The 23,513-nt window shown below is 44.7% G+C and overlaps 1 protein-coding gene across 4 annotated transcripts in view; it reads left to right on the top strand.

The window, feature by feature from the left end:
- The first annotated feature begins 2,418 nt into the window (after positions 1–2,418).
- The window catches only part of CHST11 (carbohydrate sulfotransferase 11), a 184,454-nt gene continuing 163,359 nt past the window's right edge, over positions 2,419–23,513 (top strand). For 2 of the 4 annotated variants that reach the window (XM_060279896.1, XM_035126811.2), the window contains exon 1: positions 2,419–2,797. In XM_060279896.1, the coding sequence (XP_060135879.1) occupies positions 2,695–2,797 (103 nt within the window). In that variant the 5' untranslated portion in view covers positions 2,419–2,694. Of the gene's footprint in view, positions 2,813–23,513 lie in introns of all 4 variants that reach the window. The other 2 variants (XM_035126809.2, XM_035126810.2) reach the window with 1 other exon arrangement.

The raw sequence follows: 23,513 nt of genomic DNA, 5'->3' as shown, positions 1-23,513 counted from the left end.
TATCCACATCAGCTAGCTAACAAAAACATCCAAATTATGTTTGACTAAGAAGAACAATCACCAAAAATATTCACATTTAGCTAAATAACTATTGAATTTTCCACTAACTAATCCAAGTTTCTAAAGTATCAGCAGTTCAATGGGGCTTAAACTGGATTTCAGCCCCAGCATCCTTTTGATCTCGTTCTCCCTCCCCCAACACACTTATACCAAGAAAACATGTTTAGGAAGCATATTTGCCCGTGATCAATTTGTGTACTGAGGTTTAGCTTCCAATATTATCCAGCTGACTGTGAGAACCTGGCTAGCAATGGCTCAAGAAACCACATGCATCAATCTCAAAAATGGTTTGTCTTTAAAGCAAAACAAAGCATGGGGTTGTGGTGGGATATAACTCTTTTTGTTTTACTTGATCCCTCCATACATTAAATGCATTTGCTTGCTGATGTAAAAAAATCCAAGTCTCTTTGTCTGGTGATGTAATGTATATAGTCTGCTCTGATAACCAAACATTAGCCTAGGTGCATTTTAGCAAGCACTTTTTGTTTACTTTCTCTAAGTGTACTTATACCCCACTTTTCTTCCCAGGAGCTCAAGCTGGCATATATGGTTCTCTCCCTCTCCTTCTCCCTTCTCCATTTAATTCTCACCACAATCCTGTGAGGTAGATCATCACTGGCCCAAGCTCTCAGCCATATAGCTGAATGGAGATTTGAAACAGGGTCTCCTCATTTTTGGCATTTGGGAAATATATTGCAGTGGATGTGCAGGATGAGGAGATGCAGGAAGGAAGTAAAACATCAAAGGAAGAGATCTACTTTACCAACCAGTAGTCATTAAAAGAGAAGGAATCAGTGCTGAAGAAGAGCTTGCTTTTCTGTGCATCACCCCACACTGAATCAGGTAATATATTGCAAGCATTGTTGGTTTACTTCCATCACCAAAGGCAGGGGGAGTGTGACAGGTTCAGTTACACCAGGTGTGAAGCTTCTGGGGTGCCGCAGCAGGTGCTACAACTATGAAGTCCAACAGAAGGCAAGAGGGGCGCATGCTGCATTTTGGTGTTGCACAGGGTGCCACTGAAATTTGAGACACCAAGGTGCTAACACCCCACCCTAGTCCAAGACTCTAACCACTACTCCACACTCTCAGTGTGTGTGTGTGTGTGTGTGTGTGTGTGTGTGTGTGTGTGTGTGTGTACAGTCTTCAGTATACATGAGGGATGGAGAACTTGTTGTTTTTGTTCTACAGCTTCCACCATCCTTGACCATTGGCCATCCTGGCTGCAGGTGACAGGAGTTGGAGTCCACATATGGAGGGTCACAGGTTCCTCCTCCCTGCTTTACATACACCATCAATTTGGTCTGCCTTTAGAAGTGGAAATGTGCCCCCTTGCTGCTGAAGTTTTGCTTCAACAGCTGCTTCACCCCTAGGCCATGTGAAAATTGCGCTCCAAATCATGGTCTATTAAAAAATAAAAGTAGTTGCGCGTTGTTCCATAAGAAAGAAAGAAGAATCCAAAATCCCTACTATTTTGGTGGTCCTAATAGAGGCATTTCTGAACTATTGTATATTAAATTAACTCAAAACCCAAGACTAACATGGATCAAAACTGCAAATGTGTGAAGTGTGAAGAACTAGGTGTGCTTAATCCCATTTATTTAAATGGCCTTGACTTTACCTGACTATTCTTTTCCTTCATGACTGCAATCTGAGGCGGATTCATTTGGAAACAAATCCCATTAAATGCACTACTTGCAAACTCTTTAAACTGACTTTAATACTGCATTTTTTATATTGGCGCATCCTGCCCTGGGAGCTCTGGGGAAGGGTGGGGAAGAAATCCAATCATTATCGTTTATAAAAGAATAATAGGATTTCAGGACAGGGTCTCACTCTCAGCCCTGCCTGGAGCTGTCAGGGGCTGAACATGGGACGTTTTGCACGCAGACCAGGGATGCTCTATCTCTGAGCTACTGTCCTGACCGTGAGAGATGAGCCCCGGTAGTAGGATCAAGACATTAACTCCTCGCTTTCTTTCCGTTTTACTACTTGAACTCTCTCTTTTATTTTTTAGCCCGTTAAGCGATAGGAAGGAAGGGATTTCTTTCCCGACCCCCCACCCGGCCGACCCCCATCTCAGTTTGGGCGCTGCGCAGCAGCCACACCAGCCCCTGGCGCGAAACAGAGCCGCTTTAGGACCGCGAGGAAAGCCGCAAGACGCGCAGGGGAAACAGCTGGGCGCGACCACCTTCTCCGGGAGGGTGAGGCGCGCCGCTCCCCCGCGCGAGGTTCCCCTTGCCTTCCTCTTTCGGCGCGCGCCTCCTCGCTCGCCCCACCCGCCTGCCGCCCCCGAACCGAGGGCGCGAGTGGTAGCTTCCAGCCGAGGACTACCTCGCGGCCAAATGAAGGAGAGCTGGCAAGCTGCTGCTGCCGCTGCCCAAGGTAGCCTCCAGAGTAGCAGCAGCTGCTGCCGAGGAGGGAGGAGAGACCAGCTGCTGCTGCTTCTTCTTCCGCCGGCGCCAACGCCGCCAGCTGAGCGAGCCGGCCGGTCTCGGCGTCGCCGCCGCTCCTTGCGCGCTCCTGAGGCTCCTCAGCCTCCCAACTCTCGGCGAGGAAGCCCGGCCGGTTCCTTTCCCGTTCCCTCTCCTTCTCTCGCCGCCTCGCCATCGCCTCACTCGCCGGGACAAAGCCATGAAGCCGGCGCTGTTGGAAGTGATGAGGATGAACCGCGTTTGCCGGATGGTGCTGGTCACTTGCTTGGGCTCCTTCGCGCTCGTCATCTTCTATTTCCAAAGTATGTTGCACCCAGGTAGGGCGGCTGCTCCTTGGCTTCTCCTCCTCCACCTCGCGCGCGCCCTTCGCGGGGACTTGGCGCGGCGGCGGCGCCTGGCTCCGGTGCCCGGAGGTAACGCGGGTGGCGGGAGGAGAGAGGAAAGGCGCGCCGAGTCCGGCGGCGGCGGCGGGGCGCGCGAGGGAGCACCTCATCCGAGGCCACGGCCAGGCTGGCGGGTGGGGAAGGGGGGTAGAGCCGGGTCGCCCGGGGGTCGCTCGCGAGGGGACGGCGAACTTCCGAGGGCGGGAGAGGGGGAGGCTCATAGAGGTCGGGATCGGGGTGAAGGTGGTGGTGGTGGGTCCGGGGAAGGATGCGAGGGACCGAGAGCTCCTTTTTTTGTCCGGGGCTCTGGGAAGAAGGGCGGCCCGAGCGGGGGCGCCTGCTGCTCGTGACGGGCTCGCCTCGTCCCTCTCGCCGGCTTCGACCTGCTGGCCATGTGCGCGCGTACGTTGGAGGAGATCCCGGCTGCGCCGCCGCCGCTGCTGCAGTATCAACATCAACATCAGCATCGGGAAGGGCCGGGAGGAGACTCCAAACCCCACAGCCCTGGACTTTTCTTGTACTCTTCTTCTTGTTGTTCTGTAACGGAGGGTTGCCGTGGTGGTTGTGGGGGGCGACGACACCGCCCATTATTTTGCCTCTCTGTCTGTGTCTCCTTACTTGAAGGAAAGACACTTTCCTGCAATGATTTGCTCCTCAAACTGGGAACGATGGTAAGGTTGCAACGCTAAGCACCCTTGCTGTAAAGTTAACTCCACGGGACTTGCTTCACGGTGGGAGCATTAAAATACAGAAAAGTGGAGTTTCAGAAGTGGGACTGATTTATTGATTGGCAGTTTTGCCCTGCCTCTCCTCCAAAGAGGTCAAGGCATTGTACACAGTCCTTCCCTGTTTTGATGGTCACAACAACCCTGCAAGGTAGATCATGATGAGAAAGAGAGTAGCCCAAGCTCACCCAGTGAGCTCCACAGCCCAGTGGAAATCTAACCGTGGGTGTCCCCAGTCAAAGCTCGTTGCTCTAAGCACCAAGCTGCCGAAGCTTTCCCAACCCCAGGTATCCTTGGCTCCCTGTGCCTCCCCACTACCACTTGCTTCTAGTGTTTTTCTTGCTTTTTACTCTGTTTTATAGCTAGCCCACAGGGACTGCTACCCATAGCCCAACTTGCACGAGACAAACTGAAAAGCCCTGTAAATAAAATCCATTAATGCATCCACCTTAGCCCTGCGGGGGAGCATCTGCTTGGCAGGTAGAATGTCCCAAGTTCAACGACTGAGTCTCATTTGGGAGAGATTCCCCCCCCCCCAATTCCTTGGGAGCTGCTGCCAGTCAGCGTAGACAGTATTGAGCTAGATGGACCAAATATATGCAGCTGCCTTAAATCATCCTCTCTTTCCTTGACAAGGTGGTAAACTGAGTCAGGTTGTACCACCAACTCTGTACAGTTGAAGTAAAAAATTCTAGCCCACAGTTATTTATCTGGCTGAATTGAATGGGGAGGGGGAGACAGGGGAGAGAGAAATGTTGTGGATTAATGTGGTGGTAAAGGTAAAGGGACCCCTGACCATTAGGTCCAGTCGTGACCGACTCTGGGGTTGCGCGCTCATCTCGCATTATTGGCCGAGGGAGCCGGCGTATAGCTTCCAGGTCATGTGGCCAGCATGACAAAGCCGCTTCTGGCAAACCAGAGCAGCACATGGAAACGCCGTTTACCTTCCTGCTGTAGTGGTTCCTATTTATCTACTTGCATTTTGACGTGCTTTCGAACTGCTAGGTTGGCAGGAGCTGGGACCAAGCAACGGGAGCTCACCCCGTCACAGGGATTCGAACCGCCGACCTTCTGATCAGCAAGCCCTAGGCTCAGTGGTTTAACCACAGCGCCACCAGCAAAGAAGCACAAGCTTGTGTTGTTTGCTGCAAAGTGCATCTCCAGCAGGGTGGCAAACCTTCAGTCGCCCAGAAAGGAAGCGTGTTGTGAGGAGCTTTAAAATGTTTGTTTAGTTGCATGTAAAATATTTATATCCTGCCTTTCCACCCTCGGTCTCCAACAAGTTGGGTTTGCATAGCACCATTGCCTAGAGAAGCTGGATCACTGCAGCAGCAGAGGAGGAGAAGAAAGATCAACTTGCCTGCTGTTACATATATGGGGTTAGGGATCGTAATTCTCATGGCTGGATCAGGGAGAGCCTTGCTGGCAACGCTTGGTGGATTCATCGAGAAATGGGTGGAAATGTGCAGATCTGGCTGGCTTTCTTCTTGCACTTTTTTTGGGGGTGTGTGTGTGGAAAGGGGAAGGGTTTGCCTAGGATGGTGTCTCTGCTGTGGCCAGATTGTAGAGTGAGGGTTTTCAGAAGCAACCTTTATGGCAGTGGCTTTTTTCATTTGTAGTATAGCAGGTTAGAAAAAAGCTTTTCTCAAACTTGGTGCCCTCCATACGTTTTGGACTACAACTCCATTGGTCCTTGGCAGCCTGCCCAGTATTCAGAGATGATTGAATTTGTAGTACAAAACATTTAGAAGGCACCAGCTTGGAGCTAAACTCTGCACAGCAGGTAGCTAGCTGTATTCCTGCCAGGAGGTAGAATTGTACTGGGGACTAGTGGAGAAGCCAGCGTGCCAAATTTGCCAAGTTTGGGTAGTCAGACATGACAGCTGGAGGGGGGGGGAGTCATGCATCAGACTAACTATCTTTTTTAGGTTGTTGCTTAAGCTTCATAAACTCCGCAGGGTGCTTTCCAACCAGGGTTCAGCATGTTTAAGGCTCAAATTCTGTACACACTTACCTAGGAGAATTGAGCTCAGTGGGGCTGGTTTCTGAGTAGACTTAAAGAGGGAGGATTGCACATTTAAGCACTGTTGCTTTCAAGGAGGGGGTTAAGTAGATGCTCAGTTGTTTCCCAAGGAAAGACCTTTAAAGATGCTTAACTTTTGCCTCTGCAGAATCTTATTCCCGTTTACTCAAGTAAGCCTCACCGCTCAATGAAACTGATCCTATGTTGAGTTTACTCTGGGATGGCGTATGTGCACACTTTCTGTTCTTCCTACATTTCTAAAATGTTTGCCATGGTTCAGTAGCATGCATTTGTAATTGCTATTAGAAATTGCAAGATTCCAGAAGAAAACAGCATCCACACACATCCCAGAGGCAATCTTCTCTTCTATCCATAGCTCATTATAGATGTTTTTCTGCATGTGACCTTCCTTGGCTGTGAACCTACGATTGGCTTTCCTACAGCAACAAGGGCAGGGGAGGAAGGACTGCTTGAAAAAGAACTAGCTTTTCACTTACTGCCGGCTGTCTTCTGCCTTACTGTTTCTCCCACGATGCACTACAGAGGAAGTAATAGAGAGATTTTTTGCCACTTGCCAACTGTCAGTTTAACACAGCTGATAAGAAAGTCTTGCCAATTGTTCCTACAGCAACAGTTTTTTTTTAATATAAAGTATTTTTACAAGACCCGCCTGCCTGTTGCTGTGTGCATGGATATCGTAACTGGTTGGGAATTTCTGCGGAATCACACTGGTCAGCTCTGTGGACATGTTCTGCTTCTAGAGGGAGTCAGGTCGTCCCCCGCCCCCCCCCAGTAATTTAGAAATGTAGGTCCTGAACACACTGTAGTGGATTGTTTCACCAGGTAGCTTAGTGGCCTGTGCTAGAATGTATGGGAAATAATTTTACTGGCAATTGCAGACACTTTTGGATGTTTAAGTCCTGTCTTGCCCTCGGTAGAGCTTATATTGTGGCTTGGTAAATAAAACACCCCAGAATACTCTTGCTTGAGCTGTTTGCATGTACAGTATGTACCTTCAGGCCCTTCTCAAACAGAGCAGGCATAGTGAATCAATGCAACTGCTCTTTTTATATTAAGTGTAGTGAATACTAGGGAATGTGAACCAAACCAGAGACTCCCTTTTTTAATTGTGAGGGAACAATATCCCTGAGCACATATTTTTGTTTTGTTTTTTTGGAGGGGTGTGTGCTTCCTAGGTATATTATTTTTAAATAACTGAATCCAATTATACTGATAACTGATGACGACAATTCACTTGCTACACTTATCTTATTTATTTGATTTCTAGCCCGTCTTTCAAATGAAACGGTGCCCCAGAATGGCTTACATATTAAGTCTGTAAATGGCCGGAACTTTGTAAGAAAAAGCAGCACCCTCCTCAAATCAACAGGAGCCAAGAGTGCTTGATTGGATAGATTGTGTAGAAAGGGCCCTTCTTAACATTCCTGATTTCAAAGCCAATTAAAATTCTATAATGCAGCAAAACCTGGAAATCTTAAGTCACATAGTTTTTATGTGTAGTATATATATAGATTAGACCAGGCACCCCCAAACTCGGCCCTCCAGATGTTTAGGGACTACAACTCCCATGATCCCTAGCTAACAGAACCAGTGGTCAGGGATGATGGGAATTGTAGTCTCAAAACATCTGGAGGGCCGAGTTTGGGGATGCCTGATATAGACCCTTGGGCCTGGTTTGAAGGCATATGATAGAGAAATCTTGCTGAAGCTGCGGTGGTCTAGGTCAGACATCCCCTTCCACTCCATGTACATATTATCGTGGAGATCCAAGTGAAATAAGCCAATGGATGCGTTCTGCAGTTATTTATTCAGAGTGCGCACTGCATGCAAGGGAATATTATTCAAATTAATGGCAGGTGCAGCGATTCTGTAACTTTTTGCACTTGTACTAGCTTGGAAAATGCTATTGGTATTTGGGGTGTCATATCTCAGGCCCACAAATCCTGGCAGCACAGTTAGCACAGAATTTAATTCTTTTTGTTTTTAATGAGTGGCATTTCAATTTTCTTGGTACCTCCCGCTGAAAGTCTGAAGGTCATAACTTACTGTTTTGAGGGGTGGGGTTTTAACATTTATTCATATATGATGGCAGGTGAGTGTGGCTTGGTGGAAACATCCCAGAAGGCCAAGTGGGAAGGTTCTCTACCATTGATTCATTGAAATGTTTTAATTTAATGGGATCCTAGAATTTTGGCCGGCCGGGAAAAGCGCCGCTTGGAAAGTGTAGAATCTAGTCAGCGTCCAATTGTTCAGGTTATAGGGAAATGGCTTTATTTATATTTTTTTATTTTATTTTATTTAAATTCACCTTTTTACCATTCCACATTGCAGACCAGCTTCAGAGCTGAACACAATTAAAATACAATTGAATGAGCCACTGTTGTTTTTATGCACAACTTGTACAACCCATCTAAACGTGTAAACCATTAGTCTGACATTAAACTCCTAGTAAAAACCTCAGTGAAGAGCTGGCATTGGAAATTTAACAACATTAGTGCCATTTGTATCTTAAAGGTAAAGGGACCCCTGACCATTAGATCCAGTTGTGACCGACTCTGGGGTTGTGGCGCTCATCTTGCATTATTGGCCGAGGGAGCCGGCGTACAGCTTCCAGGTCCTGTGGCCAGCATGACAAAGCCGCTTCTGGTGAACCAGAGCAGCACACAGAAACGCCGTTTACCTTCCCGCTGTAGTGGTACCTATTTATCTACTTTCACTTTGACGTGCTTTTGAACTGCTAGGTTGGCAGGAGCTGGGACTGAGCAACGGGAGCTCACCCTGTCGCGGGTATTCGAACTGCCGACCTTCTGATCAGCAAGCCCTAGGCTCTGTGGTTTAACCCACAGCGCCACCCACGTCCCTATTTGTATCTTAGTGGCAAGGAAATTCCAGAACAGGGGCTCCACCACCACTAATAAGGCTCTCCCATGTGTTTGCCACGGATTGAACCACAGAGAAAGGTAGTGCTACTGTGAAAGCTTCCTTGACTGATCTTATCCCACAGGCTGCCCTATAAGGGAGCTGTGGGGATTACACGAGGAAATTGTGCTTGCATGTGTGGGAATGACTGAGATCTGGTGCTGGCAAGCCACACCGATCTGCAAGAGTGTGGGCATTAGCGCGGCAAACCGGCTAATGTCAGAATGGGAAACACGTGAAGAAGGACAGGTCAGAGGCTCAGGTCAGCAGGGCAACAGGTCACAACAGAGCTAGAAGGATCAAGGAGGATCTGGGTGGAACTGGATGAATCAGGACAAACCAGATGGGTCAAGCCAAGGAGGGTAACACAATGGGAACTAGGAGGGGGTGTTTACAGAGTGACATGTGCTTGGAGCATGGACAGAGGGCATGGCAAAACAACACGTGGGCTAGGGAGGATGTCTTAGGGAGTGACCGGTTGTGACGTTACAGGAAACATCACCTTGTATGGGACTGCACTGCTGTAATTGGCTAGAAGTTACACTGTCGTTGTAATGATTAACTGTCATCCTGAGCTTTCAATAAAAGGAAGCCCTCGAGCTCTGCTCTTGGTCGCCTTCCCATTGAGTTCAACCTGCCTCGAGTCGTGTGTCTTTGCCCCAGACAACAGGAGCAGTCAGGTCGCAGGTTGTTTAAGGCTTTGTATTGGAGTAGGAGAACTTTCTAAGACTACTGTTCAACACACACAAACTGTGCACGTGGTAGTAGACCATGCAGCAGCTCTGCTGATTGCTAGGAAGACCAAGCAGGAAATTAATTGTAGGAGCATCCATTTGTCCTGGCTTGCATAGTTTGACCTTGGGGAAGGCAATCAGACTGAAGATTTAGTGCAACTTCCCCAGTGTTTCAGCAGAGGAAGCAAAGAATTTCTGGGCTAAACAGCTTTTGTGCGAATCGGCTGCATTCAGACAATCCAAGTATAGCAGGTTGAGTGTGGGCACTTCTGCAGAAACTGTTTTGGTGCCCATCTTTAAAAGGTGTGTGCAAATTTACCTCCAAAACTGGATTATGGTTCTGAATGAAAACTGATTGCATTCAGCAGGAAGCATCTTGCACTCTTAGCCAGTACGAGATGTGTAGCTCTTGCCTCTTGAGTCACTCTGAACAAGCCTCTTTCTAAAACCCATACCTCTTTCATTGTTCCTATCCAAAAGAGAATTTTATTATAAACTGAGATATCAAAATAGTCCAGTGGGGCCTGACAGAATATAACAGGAAAAAGAAACTAGACCGTAGACTTTGCATTGATTCTCATTGGATTAAATCTTGTCTTGATTTGGGAGCTTCATTAGGAGGAATAGAGTTGCTTTTGAGGTTGGTGCTGATGCAATCAGTAGTGTGCTCTCCTTCCTCCAAATTAAGGCAGAGGCTTGCTTTGGGGGGAAAGTGCAGGATTGGTTTGGTTCTGTGAAGTCGTAATGGTTATCTGGCTCCAATCTGCATGACTGCGTAACAAGGGACATGGTTAGCATTAAAAAGCCAAATTGTATGAAGTGATAGTTATCAGGTGATTAAGCTTAAGCTTTCCCAGCTTGGGTCCAGTTGAAAAGTAGTGTTTTGTGTGTGATAAGAAGGCTCTGCCTGTGATAGCTGAGTTATGCTGGCAATTTTGCACAGTTGAGCCACTGAAATGATTAATTGCACCTGTTGCAGTGAGAAACATGGCTGTGTTGTGCTGCATAAAGCCCAGTTGTAACTCTAATCAAGCGAACCCTCACTAGTGGAGTATGCCATATATGTTTGGTATGGAATTATACTTTGTGTTCCTTATGTCTGCTAGTGATGGTGTCATGCTCTCTTAACCCTCCTGGACCAAGCATATATGCTTGCATATTTTCCTTCTCTATTTGCTTGCATTTGTCATATTTTTCTATTAAGTTCGAATGCTAAGAAGCTTTGGACTGGAGCAGGCATCCCCAAACTGCGGCCCTCCAGATGTTTTGGCCTACAACGCCCATGATCCCTAGCTAACAGGACCCGTGGTCAGGGATGATGGGAATTGTAGTCCAAAACATCTGGAGGGCCAAAGTTTGGGGATGCCTGGTCTGGAGCCTCAAGACTCTAGATCAGGGATGGGGAATTTTCTGTCTTCCAGGTGTTGTTGGATGACAGTTTCCATAATCTCTGACCATTGTCTAGGCTGGCTGGGACTGATGGGAACTGAGGTCCAACAACATCTGGAGGGCCACAGCTTCCCCACACCTGCCCTAGAGAGGAAGGCCACCCACAACCATCCTTAGATTGTAAGGCTGTATCAAATTATTCACTCTACAGCAAACCTGATAATTTCAGCATAAGGCATTGGATGCTTAAACAGATTACAGGAGAGAAACTACTCTGGTTCACAGCCATCAAGACCAGACTCCCTAATCTGGTGCCCTCCTGTATTGCAACCCCCATCAATCAGTCCTAGGGCCTCAGCCAGCATAGCTAAGGCTGATGGGAGTTGTAGTCTAAAATATCAGGAGGCACTAGGACTGATGGGACTTGTAGCCAGGAACAGCCTCCCAAATATTTTGTTATCTGAGGCAGTGCAGGAAATGATGTTATTCCTTCATCCCCAGTTATGGTACCCAAGGCTGATCAAGTGATTTTGACACCTGAGGAAAAAGTCATGCAAGACTGTTGTATTTTTGCAACAATAATAAATAACTAACAATTTGCTACCCTTTCATGACACCCCTAATCTGCCGCCTGAGGCAGCTGTGTCACACGGCCTAATGGTTGCCAACTGTAGCCGTAGTCCAAAAGCACCTGAGGGACAGCAGGTCAGGAAGGTCTGATCTAGACCAATTATGGGCAATATGTGCCCCACCTGATTGGGTTGGTGGTGATATGGGTCAGGGGATTCTTGGTGATTGCCCCCAAATTATAGAACTCTCTTCTGAATGAGGTTCGGTTGTGCCCCACACTGACCACATTTAGATGCAACATGAAAAACATTCTATTTGGATATGATGGGCTCCTATTGGAACAATGAATGAGTGAACAAACAAACAAACAAACAAACAAACAAATAAATAAATAAATATTGTATTTGTATTTAAATGGCAATAATTTTTACTGAAAAAGTGGATGTACAAGTTATCATGGGCAAATCTGTGTTCCTTTTGCTCTATTTTTTGCTTTTGTTTTTGGTGGGGGAACCCCCCCCCCCAATTTCTGGATTTGTAAATAAACTAATGCAGCATGGGTTTTTTTAACACACACAAACATTAACATAGGGCTGAACTTTTTTTTCTGTGTTGCTTTAAACAAGCCTTTGCAGCTAGCTGCAAACAGAGGTTAAAGAGTGTACTTGGGTGGAGAAGGGCTGGCTGAAAAAGACAGACAATTATGCCAACCTGCAAAGCAGTCTTTTGGCTTAGCCTCATGAGAGGTTGTGGAATTTGGGCCCTTGAGGAGTGGATTTCTAGCCCAACTTCTCATTTAGAAATTCATGGCTTCCTGGTTGGAAACTGAGGAGAACCCTGTGGAATTTCCTACAGATTATATGTGAATTGTTCCACGTAGCAGAGCAGGTCTCCCTTCCCCTCTGTGAGGCAGTTAAGTATCCACCACACTCTTAAAGTGAACGATGCCTGTCTACCTAGCTTCCAAATACCAAACTGCCAGCTGTCTTTTTGCTCTCCAGACCCATTACATTTCATTGCAGTTCAGTCTTACACATTAGCATAAGCCTGGAAAAAATGAATCCTGCATTTATGCCTATTGCCATATACACAATATATGTCAACCAATTCTAGGAGGATTTACGCATGTCAGCCAGTCAGGATAACTGTTTGACAGCCCTGTTGCCAGACTTATGAAACGCTGTGATATCCTTCTAGATTGTAGGAAGGCCTCTATATAAATGCAAAAGAGTATATTGTAATTCTTAGTTTAGCACACTTGAAATTTGCTTCAAAACCAATTCCTCTTAAATCCTTTTTTTCCCCCAAAGTCATTTTGAGAGCTCTGCAGAATGCCTTTCAATATAAATTTGGTGCATCAAAAGTCTAATGCAATGGTCAGGGTAGATTATGGAACTTTTTTTCTGGTACTGTTAGCCCCCAGTGGTGAACCTTGGTGAAATGTGTTGCTGAGATACTACAATCTGCTTCACGTGTATGTATGCTGATATACAGTACTTGCCTTCACCATTGAGCTTAGCAGTCTTTGGGTATCCCACCTTAAGCACATGAAGGGAGGACAGTGAGGATGAAAGTTGCATTTCTTCTCTGCTCTGTGTGTCCCTGCTGCTCTCACCTTCCACAGCATTTAATGTGAGGAAAATGGCAGCAGTAGGATGCACCCATCCCCATGCTGTGCCTTGTATTTACAGGTACCTGTGTGTGTCATGCTAGGAACATAGGGAGCCGCCTTACGTAGGGCCAATTAGACTTGTATTTTGTTTGTAATGACCCAGCTGGCTCTGTATTTACACTGATGGGCAGCAACTCTCCAGGGATTTAGACAGGATGCATTTCTGGAGATGCCAGAGATTTGGCCTTTTTTTTTTTTTGCAGGCAAAGCACATCCTCTCCTGCTGGGTTACAGCCCTTCCAATGAGCTATATACGCCTTTCCATTCTGTCTTCATCTTAGTCTGGCTGAATTTGGGAATGCCAGCCAATAAAAGAGAGCATTGTCCAGTGGAAGTTAATAGCTTTAAAAATAGCACTTACTGAATGGAAGACAAAAATGTTATTGACGAAGCAACTGAAGCTTTTGTTTTAACTGTGGCAGTTTTTTTTAACTCTGGGCTTACTTCCACTTCATCTGGCCCCATTATGGTACTTCCCCCTGGGGAAAACTGCTCTTTAGTGCAAATAGCAACTTGGGTTTTCTGCAGATTGCCTTTTGTTTTGGTCTATCACTAAAGAGCGGGTTTTCCCTCGGAAAGGAGTGGGGAAAGGGTGAAACTGCTTGGACCTGTGCTTTCTGGGCATGGCACAATCGGAAGTGTGGACGAGCCCTCATGCCCTTGGTTTATTGGTCCAGCTTAATGTTCAGCTTCTAATTGCTTTCAAATTGGCGTGACTGAAAGCGTGATGCCTATCCACACAGATCTGCTGATAGATTGAAGTGGTGCATCAAGTTCTCTGCTATGAAAAAGAAGGCCTGTTCAGTATGCCAGGTCCAATGGACGGGTCTGGGCTGAAGGCCAGAGGGAGGAGAGGTGTGGAGGGCTATGTGCTTGATCTCCCAAGCCTGAGTTTCCCCATGCCTGTTTTAAAGGGATTATGGCTTCTAGTCATGCTGGCTATATACTACCCTCAATATCCAGAACCCCATGCCTCTGAACACAAGTCACTGGGGAATAACAGCAGGAGAGGTCTATTGTGCTCGTGTCCTGCTTGTCGGCTTCTGATTGGCTACTGTAGAAAACAGAATGCTGAACCAGATGGGTCTTTGGTTTGTTCTTAATACACACGCCAGCTTCTGGACAGGAATGTACTTGGCAGCCATATATAATTTTCTCCCCTCCATTTTCAGTAATGGCCACTTGCTGTTTAATTCACTGGAGAGAGAGGGGGTGGGGGTGGGAAGGCCCAAGAAACCCCAATGTACTCCTCTGGTATTTTTGGAAATGTCAGTACCACCCAAGGTAACTTTCCACTAATTTTCATGTTGTAGGAACACCCATTACTCTGTAATGGCAATTTCCATCGGGCAAAACGTATATAGGTTCCTTTTCATTCTTTAATTGGTCAAAAATGTTAGTACAGATATTTGCTAAACACCTTATAAATAGCAAGGGAGTTTTGTGCTGGCTTTCATAATATTAACGCCGTACATTAAAACTTGTCACGATTTGGCTTAAGCCTCATTTTTTCCAAGACACACCATTTCCTATAGCTTGGAACATTTCCCCCTTTTTTATTCATAGGAATAAGTTAGGCTGTGGATTCCCTTTGAATGATAATCATAAAAAAGCCCTGGCCTTGGTCAAGTGTAACTGGCTTGCTGATTATTTCATGTCTTTTGGGGGGTGAGCAGAGTTTCTGAACGCTTAAATTGTTTCCTTGATTTGCTTTCCAGGGAGACAGAATGGTTTACCTACTGGTACTTGCATGATGCATTGAAATGTTAGAAGCAGTTCAGAGAAGTGGTAGAAATTGCATCCCTCTGCCTGTGAGGCTGGTTTATCCGCCCCCCCCCCCCGCAAAAAAAATTTCTTGTGCACATGTCATTATAATACAACCACTGTTTCTTCTCCAAACCATTAGGGTCTAAATCAGATGTATTATTTATCAACTTGAAGGTAACTTGTATCTGTGTTGAGGGATGGTGTTTGATAATAATGCAAAACAGTTGAAAGAGGGGACTAGTTGTCCTCCTTTTATTCTTTTTAGGAGGTGCTTGCATAAGGCCTTTTGTGTAATAGCAAATGTTGTTTTTAAAATTTAGGACACTTACTACCGGTAATTGGATTTCCCGTATCATAGGAAATTCCAAATCTCAGACAATGTGTTATCCTATAATGGCTATGGGTGAAAAGCCAGCATTTAGAGTTTGCAATCAAAAAGGGAAACTAAAAAGATTGGCTTTAATCCAGGTAAGGTTAGCTGTTGTGTTGTGGCCAAAACCTATTGAAACTGATGGGGCGTAAGTGAATCAAGACAATTCATTTATTTTAAGGGGACTTAGTCATGAGTAACTTTATCTGGATTGAGGTTCTTGCGGCTTTGGTAACGTGGTACGTGTTGTCTGCTGTTATTTCAAAGATTAAAAATACAAAATACACAAAAGATAAAAAGATTGTTTTTATTTCTTAAAATAGACACACACACACACATCTAAATTGGTTTGCAACAAACAAAATGGCAATCTTGCAACATTATAACATTGGAAAGGTGCCTTTTGATTGAGGAAGAAAGGAATTGATGATTCTATCATAGAATTGTAGCATTGGAAGGGACCCTAGCGTTAATCTAGTCTAACTCCTGCAATCAAAGAAATAAGTTAAATTATCCCTGGCAAATGACCATCCAACCAATGTTAAAAACTTCCAATGTCCATGAGACTCTGTTAGTAATTTTTGAGAGCCAGTGTGGTGTAGTGGTTAAGAGTGGTAGACTCCTAATCTGGGGAACTGGGTTCGCGTTTCCGCTCCTCCACATGCAGCTGCTGGGTGACCTTGGGCTAGTCACACTTCTTTGAAGTCTCTCAGCCCCACTCACCTCACAGAGTGTTTGTTGTGGGGGAGGAAGGGAAGGGAGAATGTTAGCCGCTTTGAGACTCCTTCGGGTAGTGATAAAGTGGGATATCAAATCCAAACTCCTCCTCCTCCTCCTCTGTAGTCTCCACAGTGCATAGTGGTGGCTGGCTTTTCCCCTTTGATGAGGAACATGCTTGCACCTTTTTATGGCCCTGTCTCTTTTTCTGGTCTTTTAGATGTGGCAGCCATTTTGTGTTATGCCACACCCATGGCAACTATTTTGTGCCTTGCCTCGGGCAGCCATTTTGTGATGGGCATCTGCAACATTTTCTCAGCATTTGAAACGTGCCCTCTCGCTCAGAAAGGTTGACAACTCCTACTGTAAAGTGTTAAGGCCAGATATTGAGGTGCTTACATGATCCTGTTACATCAATGGGGTTACTTCTGAGCTTAAAACCAATTCCTGAATCCTTCACAGTCACCTGCCAGAGTTGGGATATCGCCACTGTATTTTCTGTTTTCAGAGTGGAGCTACAGCAATTTATCCTCTTTAGAAGACATTAAAAAATGAATGCTACAACAGTACTTTTTCTGCCTTCTTAGACGCAAAGATCAATGAACTTGGCACTAAACGAATCTGAAATAGGCATTGAAGACCCTCACCAGGATAGGAAATTTCATGTGGGCAACCTGGAGGGGGAATAGTCAACCCCCCCCCCCAAAAAGTACTTCACAGTCCATGAGATTGTTCATCTGAAACTCCTACCTCTTTGGTTATTATGATGTCTAGAAAGTAACCACAAAAATGCTCTCAAAATTTTAACAAACCAGCCATTGTGTTAAGTAAGCTTAAGTATGTAGAGTTGAAATAATCACATATTAGCCTTTCCCAGCCCACCCATATCTCAGTTTCCCTCCTTCCTCTTTATTTTCAGATTGTAAGACTCTTGGGCTAGGGGCTTGTCATGCCTGTTCTTTGTAAAGCACAACGTTGTCTCCTATGGGGTTTTTCACTTATTAGAGGGTGGGCAGGACTTAGTTCTTATTAGTATACTGCGAGATGAGCATCTTATGTAGTTGGTTTTGTCTGTGATTTATTTTTCCCCTCCCTAGGTTTAAATTGTTTTAATGTGTTGCACTTTATTTTCACCAAGTTGCTTCAAGACTTTTTATTGTAAAAAAGTGACAGATGAAATGAAATGCATGTAGATGGTGCTAAATAAATACATATGCCAAAGAACATAATGTTGAAGCTTTTGGGGAGTTTCCCCCCCATTATTCTCCTTCAAGAAACCAACCAACATTGGCACCCCTGAGCATCTTTGTGGCATCTGCCAAAGACAAATAAACACCAGTTTTGGCACAGAGGGTTGTGGATGAAGGCTAAATTCAGAACTGTTGTGGCAATGGCCTGTGAGTGCACTTTCTGGCCCAGGAATGTCTCTCACTCTGAAATTTTATCTTTATATCTGATGGAGATGTAAGAAATAGGTGCAGGTGACATAATAATAATAATAATAATAATAATAATAATAATAATTTATTATTTATACCCCGCCCATCTGGCCGGGTTCCCCTACTCTGTTGCAAGCTAAGTGCACAATTACATCACTTCAGATGTTTAAGACTAATTTTATGCATGGAATTCTGCACAGATTTTCTGTCCTCTCATCACAAAATATCTGGTTGGGGACCTGGTTGGTTTTGTCTTTGTTGTGTGGCTCTCCCATGGCAGGTTTTCAAAATGATGGAAGCCTGACAATGTAATGCTTTAATTTGTTATTCTTGCTGTTGTTTAGGGTGTAGCCAGTGGCGTGTGGTCGAAAATGTTCCAAGGGTCCTTTGGTAAACTTTTCTAAGCATTAGCTTGGAGATTGCTAGTCCCTTTGCTTGCTCCCTCTCTTTTAATTTGGTCAGTTTATTTATGTGATTATAATATTTGCCTCTCTGTTTGACTTGGCACTTGAGTGTTTTAGGCTTAATGAGCAAATGCGTCCAAGAAGATTCAATTCTTTAGTCAGATTAACATTTATACTTCCTCTGATTTTCTGTGCAAACATTGCCTCCTTTGCTAGCAGCCAAAACAAAGTTTCCTGCATTACTACAGTGGTTTGTAAACAATTCTAGTTCTTGCTAAAATGAGTAATTTCTTCACAGGATACAAAGGCACCAGTTCTACAGATTTTAGGCAGAGTTGTTGCACTGGATTACCAGAGGCTATTATTTAAAAAACCAGACTGCAAGTCAGAATGTGTGCAGAGATCATTTTGCGTTCATGGAAATACAGGGTCCAAAGCAGTGCTTTTTTAAATTAAAAGAAAAGAGAGAGGGGGACACAGAGAGAATAAATCAAATTTTTCATTTGGCTCAATTTTCAAAACACAGCTCCTTGGACTAGGCAGGCACTGTGTCCATCAAGTAGTCTATAGATCTGAACAAGTGCTTATTCAGTGACTGTGGGAGTAATACTGTTCTCATGCAAATATAGGTTGGGCTTTCAGGACCTTTCTTGCATCATTCTGGATATTAGATTGTGGGATCTATGCAGATGTGGGATTTTTTTGTCTGGTTGGCATTTTGAGGCATTGAGCACCAAATTCCAGGGGGTACAAGACAAGGATTAAGGGATTCGCTGATTGGTGTTGCACCAAAGCACTGTTTACTGCAATGCAATGTTGTAAACAATGCAGTGTAATCCTATGCCCTTTTCTTTTGAAGAAAGTCCCTCTTATAATGGGTGTAAGTAGCATAGGTAAAATCATGTATATTTACCTTTATGATTGTCATTTACGATCTTGTGATCATGCCTATCTGAAAGAGCTCTTATCCTCTGTGGTGATCATAGAATCTTAGAGTTGGAAGGGACAAGACAACCAGTTTGCACTTGCTACAAGTGTACTGTTGCTTGTTCTCTGGCAGAATGACAAACATGGCACTGGTGTTACAGGTCACTGCAGCAGCTCCCTCACCCTCCATGTCTCTGGTCTCTGGTCCTGTGCACATCAAGACACAGAACTCTGCGCCTCCCCCTTAAATTCCCCCGCTAAATGCCCTCACAAACATCCCTGTTTGCGAGCTCCCAGGATCTGCACTGAGCTAAGTTTGACTGCTTCTGGTTGCTAACTCCTCCCTCAGTCTGGCTTCCTCTCAGCTGTAACTCCTCCCCCTCAGATACTGTGTTCCTACAGAGCAATCAGCCACATACACCCTCAGGCTCCAAAAGACACAAGATCACTCTCTTCAGTCTCCTCCAGCAGTCGTTGTCCCTGTTTGCGATGTCAGGTCGCGAGGTCTGAAATGCTCTTATAAAAATTGTGTACCAACCATAAATCTTAAAACGACCATCAGCGGGAAGGGAAGTAAGAAGGAAAACAACTCTTAAGCAGGGATGAAAAGGAAGGATTCCAAAGTCCATTAGAGTCAGCAGTGTGTCCCCAAAGTTTCATTCACTTGTAGCCAAGCTAGAAATGATGAAGGGTGAATTTACGTCCTTTGGTTTTCTGCCATCATTCTATAATGATGTAGTTTCACAGCTGAATGGCAAAATTTAGCTATAAGTACTGGGCTAATTGGAAAACGGAAACAGTACCTTGAGATGGAATGTCTAATGACTCTGTGAGCATATTTTGTGGAGTGGCAGCATTTCTCAGAGTTGTGTACCACAGGCATCCCCAAACTCTTCCCTCCAGCTGTTTTGGGACTACAATACCCATCATCTCTGACCACTGGTCCTGTTAGCTAGGGATGATGGGAGTTGTAGTCCCAAAACAGCTGGAGGGCTGAGTTTGGGGGTGCCTGGTGTACCATATTGGTGCAAGGAATTATGGCTGATATAGTGCATATATGTATTTAAAAAAATATATTGTTAGTGTGAACATTTGGTATAAAATGGCATTCTGAAGAGCACTTAGCACTAAAATATTTTTTAAAAAATTCCTTCAGTAGCACCTTAAAGACCAACTAAGTTTTTATTTTGGTATGAGCTTTCGTGTGCATGCACACTTCTTCAGATACAGTGAAATGGAAGTTTCCAGGCACTTATGTAGAGAAGGGGTGGGGAGGGGTGGGGATGGGGAGGGGGGATCACTCAGAAGGGTGGTGGAAATGGGTGATTGACTGACTGATAGCTGTTGATGACCGCAAACGACTGCAAATGGTTTTGCATGAAAAAGCAAGGGTTGAGATGGCTGAAGATCGCTTATCATGTATAATGAGATAAGAATCCGATATCTCTGTTCAAACCAGGTCCCTCCATGGTTTTGAGCTTGGTGATAAGTTGCAATTCAGCAACTTCTCTTTCCAGTCTATTTCTGAAATTCTTTTGTAGTAAGACAGCTACTTTGAGATCTTGTATAGAATGTCCTGGGAGATTGAAGTGTTCTCCTACTGGTTTTTCTGTCTTCTGGTTCCTGATGTCAGATTTATGTCCTGTAACCACTAAAATATTTGTTTCATTTACTTTAGCTATTGGCTTACTTGCTAGCACTGTTTCACTATAAAAGAAAAATGGTAGTGCTTGGAAATTAGTAATTAACTCCCCCCTCCCTAAACTGACTTTTTAAGGGTCAGTGTATCACATCCACCACCGAACAGGAAGTAATAACCTGGCTGATCCTGTTAAGAGGAAGGATTTAAAGTTGTAAAGGCGGTGGTTGGTGGGGCTTTGCTGAATGAGCCTCACCTCAACTGACTCCTTATAGAAGGGTCTTGGCCACAGGGAAGGATTCTGCTAGATAGGACAGCAGCAGTATATGAAGTTTAGTAGCTCGGATGAAAGTTCTAACGATTTCTGCTCATCTATAAATTTGGAACTTTCTTCATGTTTCCTCTTACACCTTTCCTGGAGAACTGCAGGATATACTGAACAGGCTTTTACTGTCTTCCATAGTGTTGGTGGGGAAATCTCAGTTCTACTTTTAAAAATAAAGATCACAGCTGATGACCAAAGGTAGTATGTACACAAGCGTAGCAACTATATTTGATTTTAAGGAGGCCTGGAAAAATGGAAATTCATTTGCAGTTGTGACCTGAAAGCATGAAAAGAAAATTGGCATGACGATAAATCAAAGCTGCCAAATCAAGAAACATCTTTTAATCAAGTCATGTCCAAGTTCCTATTAATGTGCCCCCCCATCTATTTGATAGTACAAAACTGTAGCTGGCATATTCACTTTCTCAGCTTTTGGCCTCGTCCTCATGTAATGCTAAGCCACAAAGCTTCATTTATTAAGCCATACTGTGCATGAGCTGCATGCTGATACCGGTAGGCAGCCTGAGCGCTGTCTGCTTTGTTGCTCCCTTTGCCGCAAGCAGGTAAACAAACAAAAAAGGGGGCTAGCCTAATATTATGACTAGACCCAGGATGAGGTTACACCCTGACAAACCACGGTCAGTAGCCAGCCTGACTACTGGTCTTTGCTAGGGTGAAAACAGACCAGTGATCCTGGTTTCAGACATAACCCTAAGCTTATCCCTTCATGATTTATTGCCCATCTGCATGAAGGGAGGAATGAAGTGGGAAGGCTCCAGTGGTGTGCACCAGCATGCTGGAGGTGCGCACTATGTCCATAAACCAAGCGTTGTGACTTGCAGGCAGATACAGCCCCCCCCCTTTCCCTTGCAATGAAGCTCACTCTCATGTCAGAAATGTTAATTGGGTTTTCAGCCTCAGAGAGCCAAGTTTTACAGCTTCTGACAATATTTATGGCTTAAGTTTTGACAGATTCAGAGTCTTATCTGCCAGTGTGGAATATATGAATGTTTAGAACTGCTTTATCCCGAGCCAGGCCATTGATCCATCTAGCCTGGTGTTGCCCACTCTGAATGGCAACTGCTCTCGGACAGAAGGCTCTTCCAGCCTTGCTAGCCAATATCTTTTAAACTGGAGATGTGATTGATTAAAACTGAGGCCTCTTGTGAGCCATGACCCACCTTGAAGTGGCCGACAGACACTGCTTCCACTCTTGTCATGGATTGGCAGGAGGGAGAGGAAGGGTCACTTGAAAGTAAACACAAAAACAACCCACCAACCCCACCCCACCCCAGTTTAATAATAAATGTGCTGCTGATATCGTAGTGCCATCAAGGCAAGGCTTGGTGGGGGATAAACCCACTGCCTCATTCAGCAGAATGAGCAGGGGAAGTATAATCATCACAATAATTTTATTATTAATTGCAAACTAAGCAGGACTGGGTCACCCCATTTTGATGTAAGACATATTGTCTTCTAAAGTAGGTGCACTCATAAAACCATTGTCTAACTAAAACACTAAAGTGCTAATATCCAAATGAGCTACAATAATTACAGGGGAGGGGGGGGAGTAAGACATTCTAGGGTCACAGCCACCCTATACATTTTAAGCACATTTAAAAAGCATGGCTTTTTAAAGAATCCCAGGAGCTGTCATTTACCCCTGATCCACACAAGCTCATGCCATAATATGTTTGCTGGTTTTTACAGTGTCTCAAAAGCAAACTAGCATGGCTGCTCTTCTGCATATAGGAAACTTGTTTTAACTGAGTGATTATTTACTGTACTTAAAAACGGGACTGTTTGGTCTTGGTGATTTTAAAACATAGTTTTAAATCAGTCCACCACATTGAATACATTTGCACCTTCTCTGTTTCATTATTTTGAAGGACATCTATTGGCCACTAACACCAAGATCAGCAAGGATGGGTATCAACAGAAGTATTTCATTGACTCGGAACTGGATCACTTGCAAAGCAATGTACCAGCAAACACTGCCTCTTCAGTGTCCTCCTTTCACAAAGAGTAATGAAAATACTGGGTCCATCCAGTGTCTGGCTAACTTTGTGCATCAAGTCTTGCCAAAAAGCTTAAATAGGAAAAAGCCAATGGAGCAGGGCTTCACTATGCCACAAGCATACAGAAGAAAGCTTCCCTTTCTTGATAGATTACCTACCAATTCACAGCCAAGTACATAAAAAGGGGAAGCCATATATAGCCCCAAAGATTTTGGAACTGTATGCATGCACCATAAACATTTTGCAAATGTGGCTTATGTATTGTATAGCCTGAGTCTGTTTTCTGACAAGTTTAACAGCCCTGTTCTAACTATGTTCTCAAGGAAGACCCATTGATTTTACTGCAACTCTGGCTACAATTCTACCCACAAATTTACCCGGAAGTAATTTTCAGTGAACTCATTAAGACACACTTCTGAGTAGCAAAGTATAGTGGTTAGAGTTTGTGGCTAGGACCTTGGAGACAAGCTGGGCTATAAATGCAACAAACAAATAAGCAAAATAAATAAAACAGACATGCATTGGGTTGTACTGTTAGGGTGGAGCTGCAAGTGGAACACGTAATTGCATATATACAGCAGAAGCTCAGTGAAGGTTACTTGTTGTGGTCTTATGACTATGACTTGCTGCAATTGAAATCAGTTTTGGAGAGGAAGCCTTAGAGAGCATTACACAAATTGCTGAAACAATGTTGTTTCTACCTCATGACAGCAACTGTGTGTATTTTTAAATTTCCCTGTAGCAGCACACTTGCTAAGAAGTCCCGTCCCCCCCCAAATCCTTCCTTTTTAGAAGAGAGTGTGCAAGGGGGCTTTGGTGTCAGAAATACTACCTTGAGAGTTCCTAAGAGTGTAGTCATGGCTTATGTGGTGGTTGCCCTCCTGATATGGGTGTTGCTGCAGCTTACCTACATGAGCACCTGTGGAGGCAACCTGTGGAGGCAATCTGGTGTCCCTGCCCTATCCCATCCGTCTGC

This window comes from Zootoca vivipara, chromosome 10 (assembly GCF_963506605.1).
Source record: "Zootoca vivipara chromosome 10, rZooViv1.1, whole genome shotgun sequence".
NCBI classification, from domain to species: Eukaryota; Metazoa; Chordata; class Lepidosauria; order Squamata; family Lacertidae; genus Zootoca; species Zootoca vivipara.
This window is presented reverse-complemented; position numbering and strand designations above follow the sequence as displayed.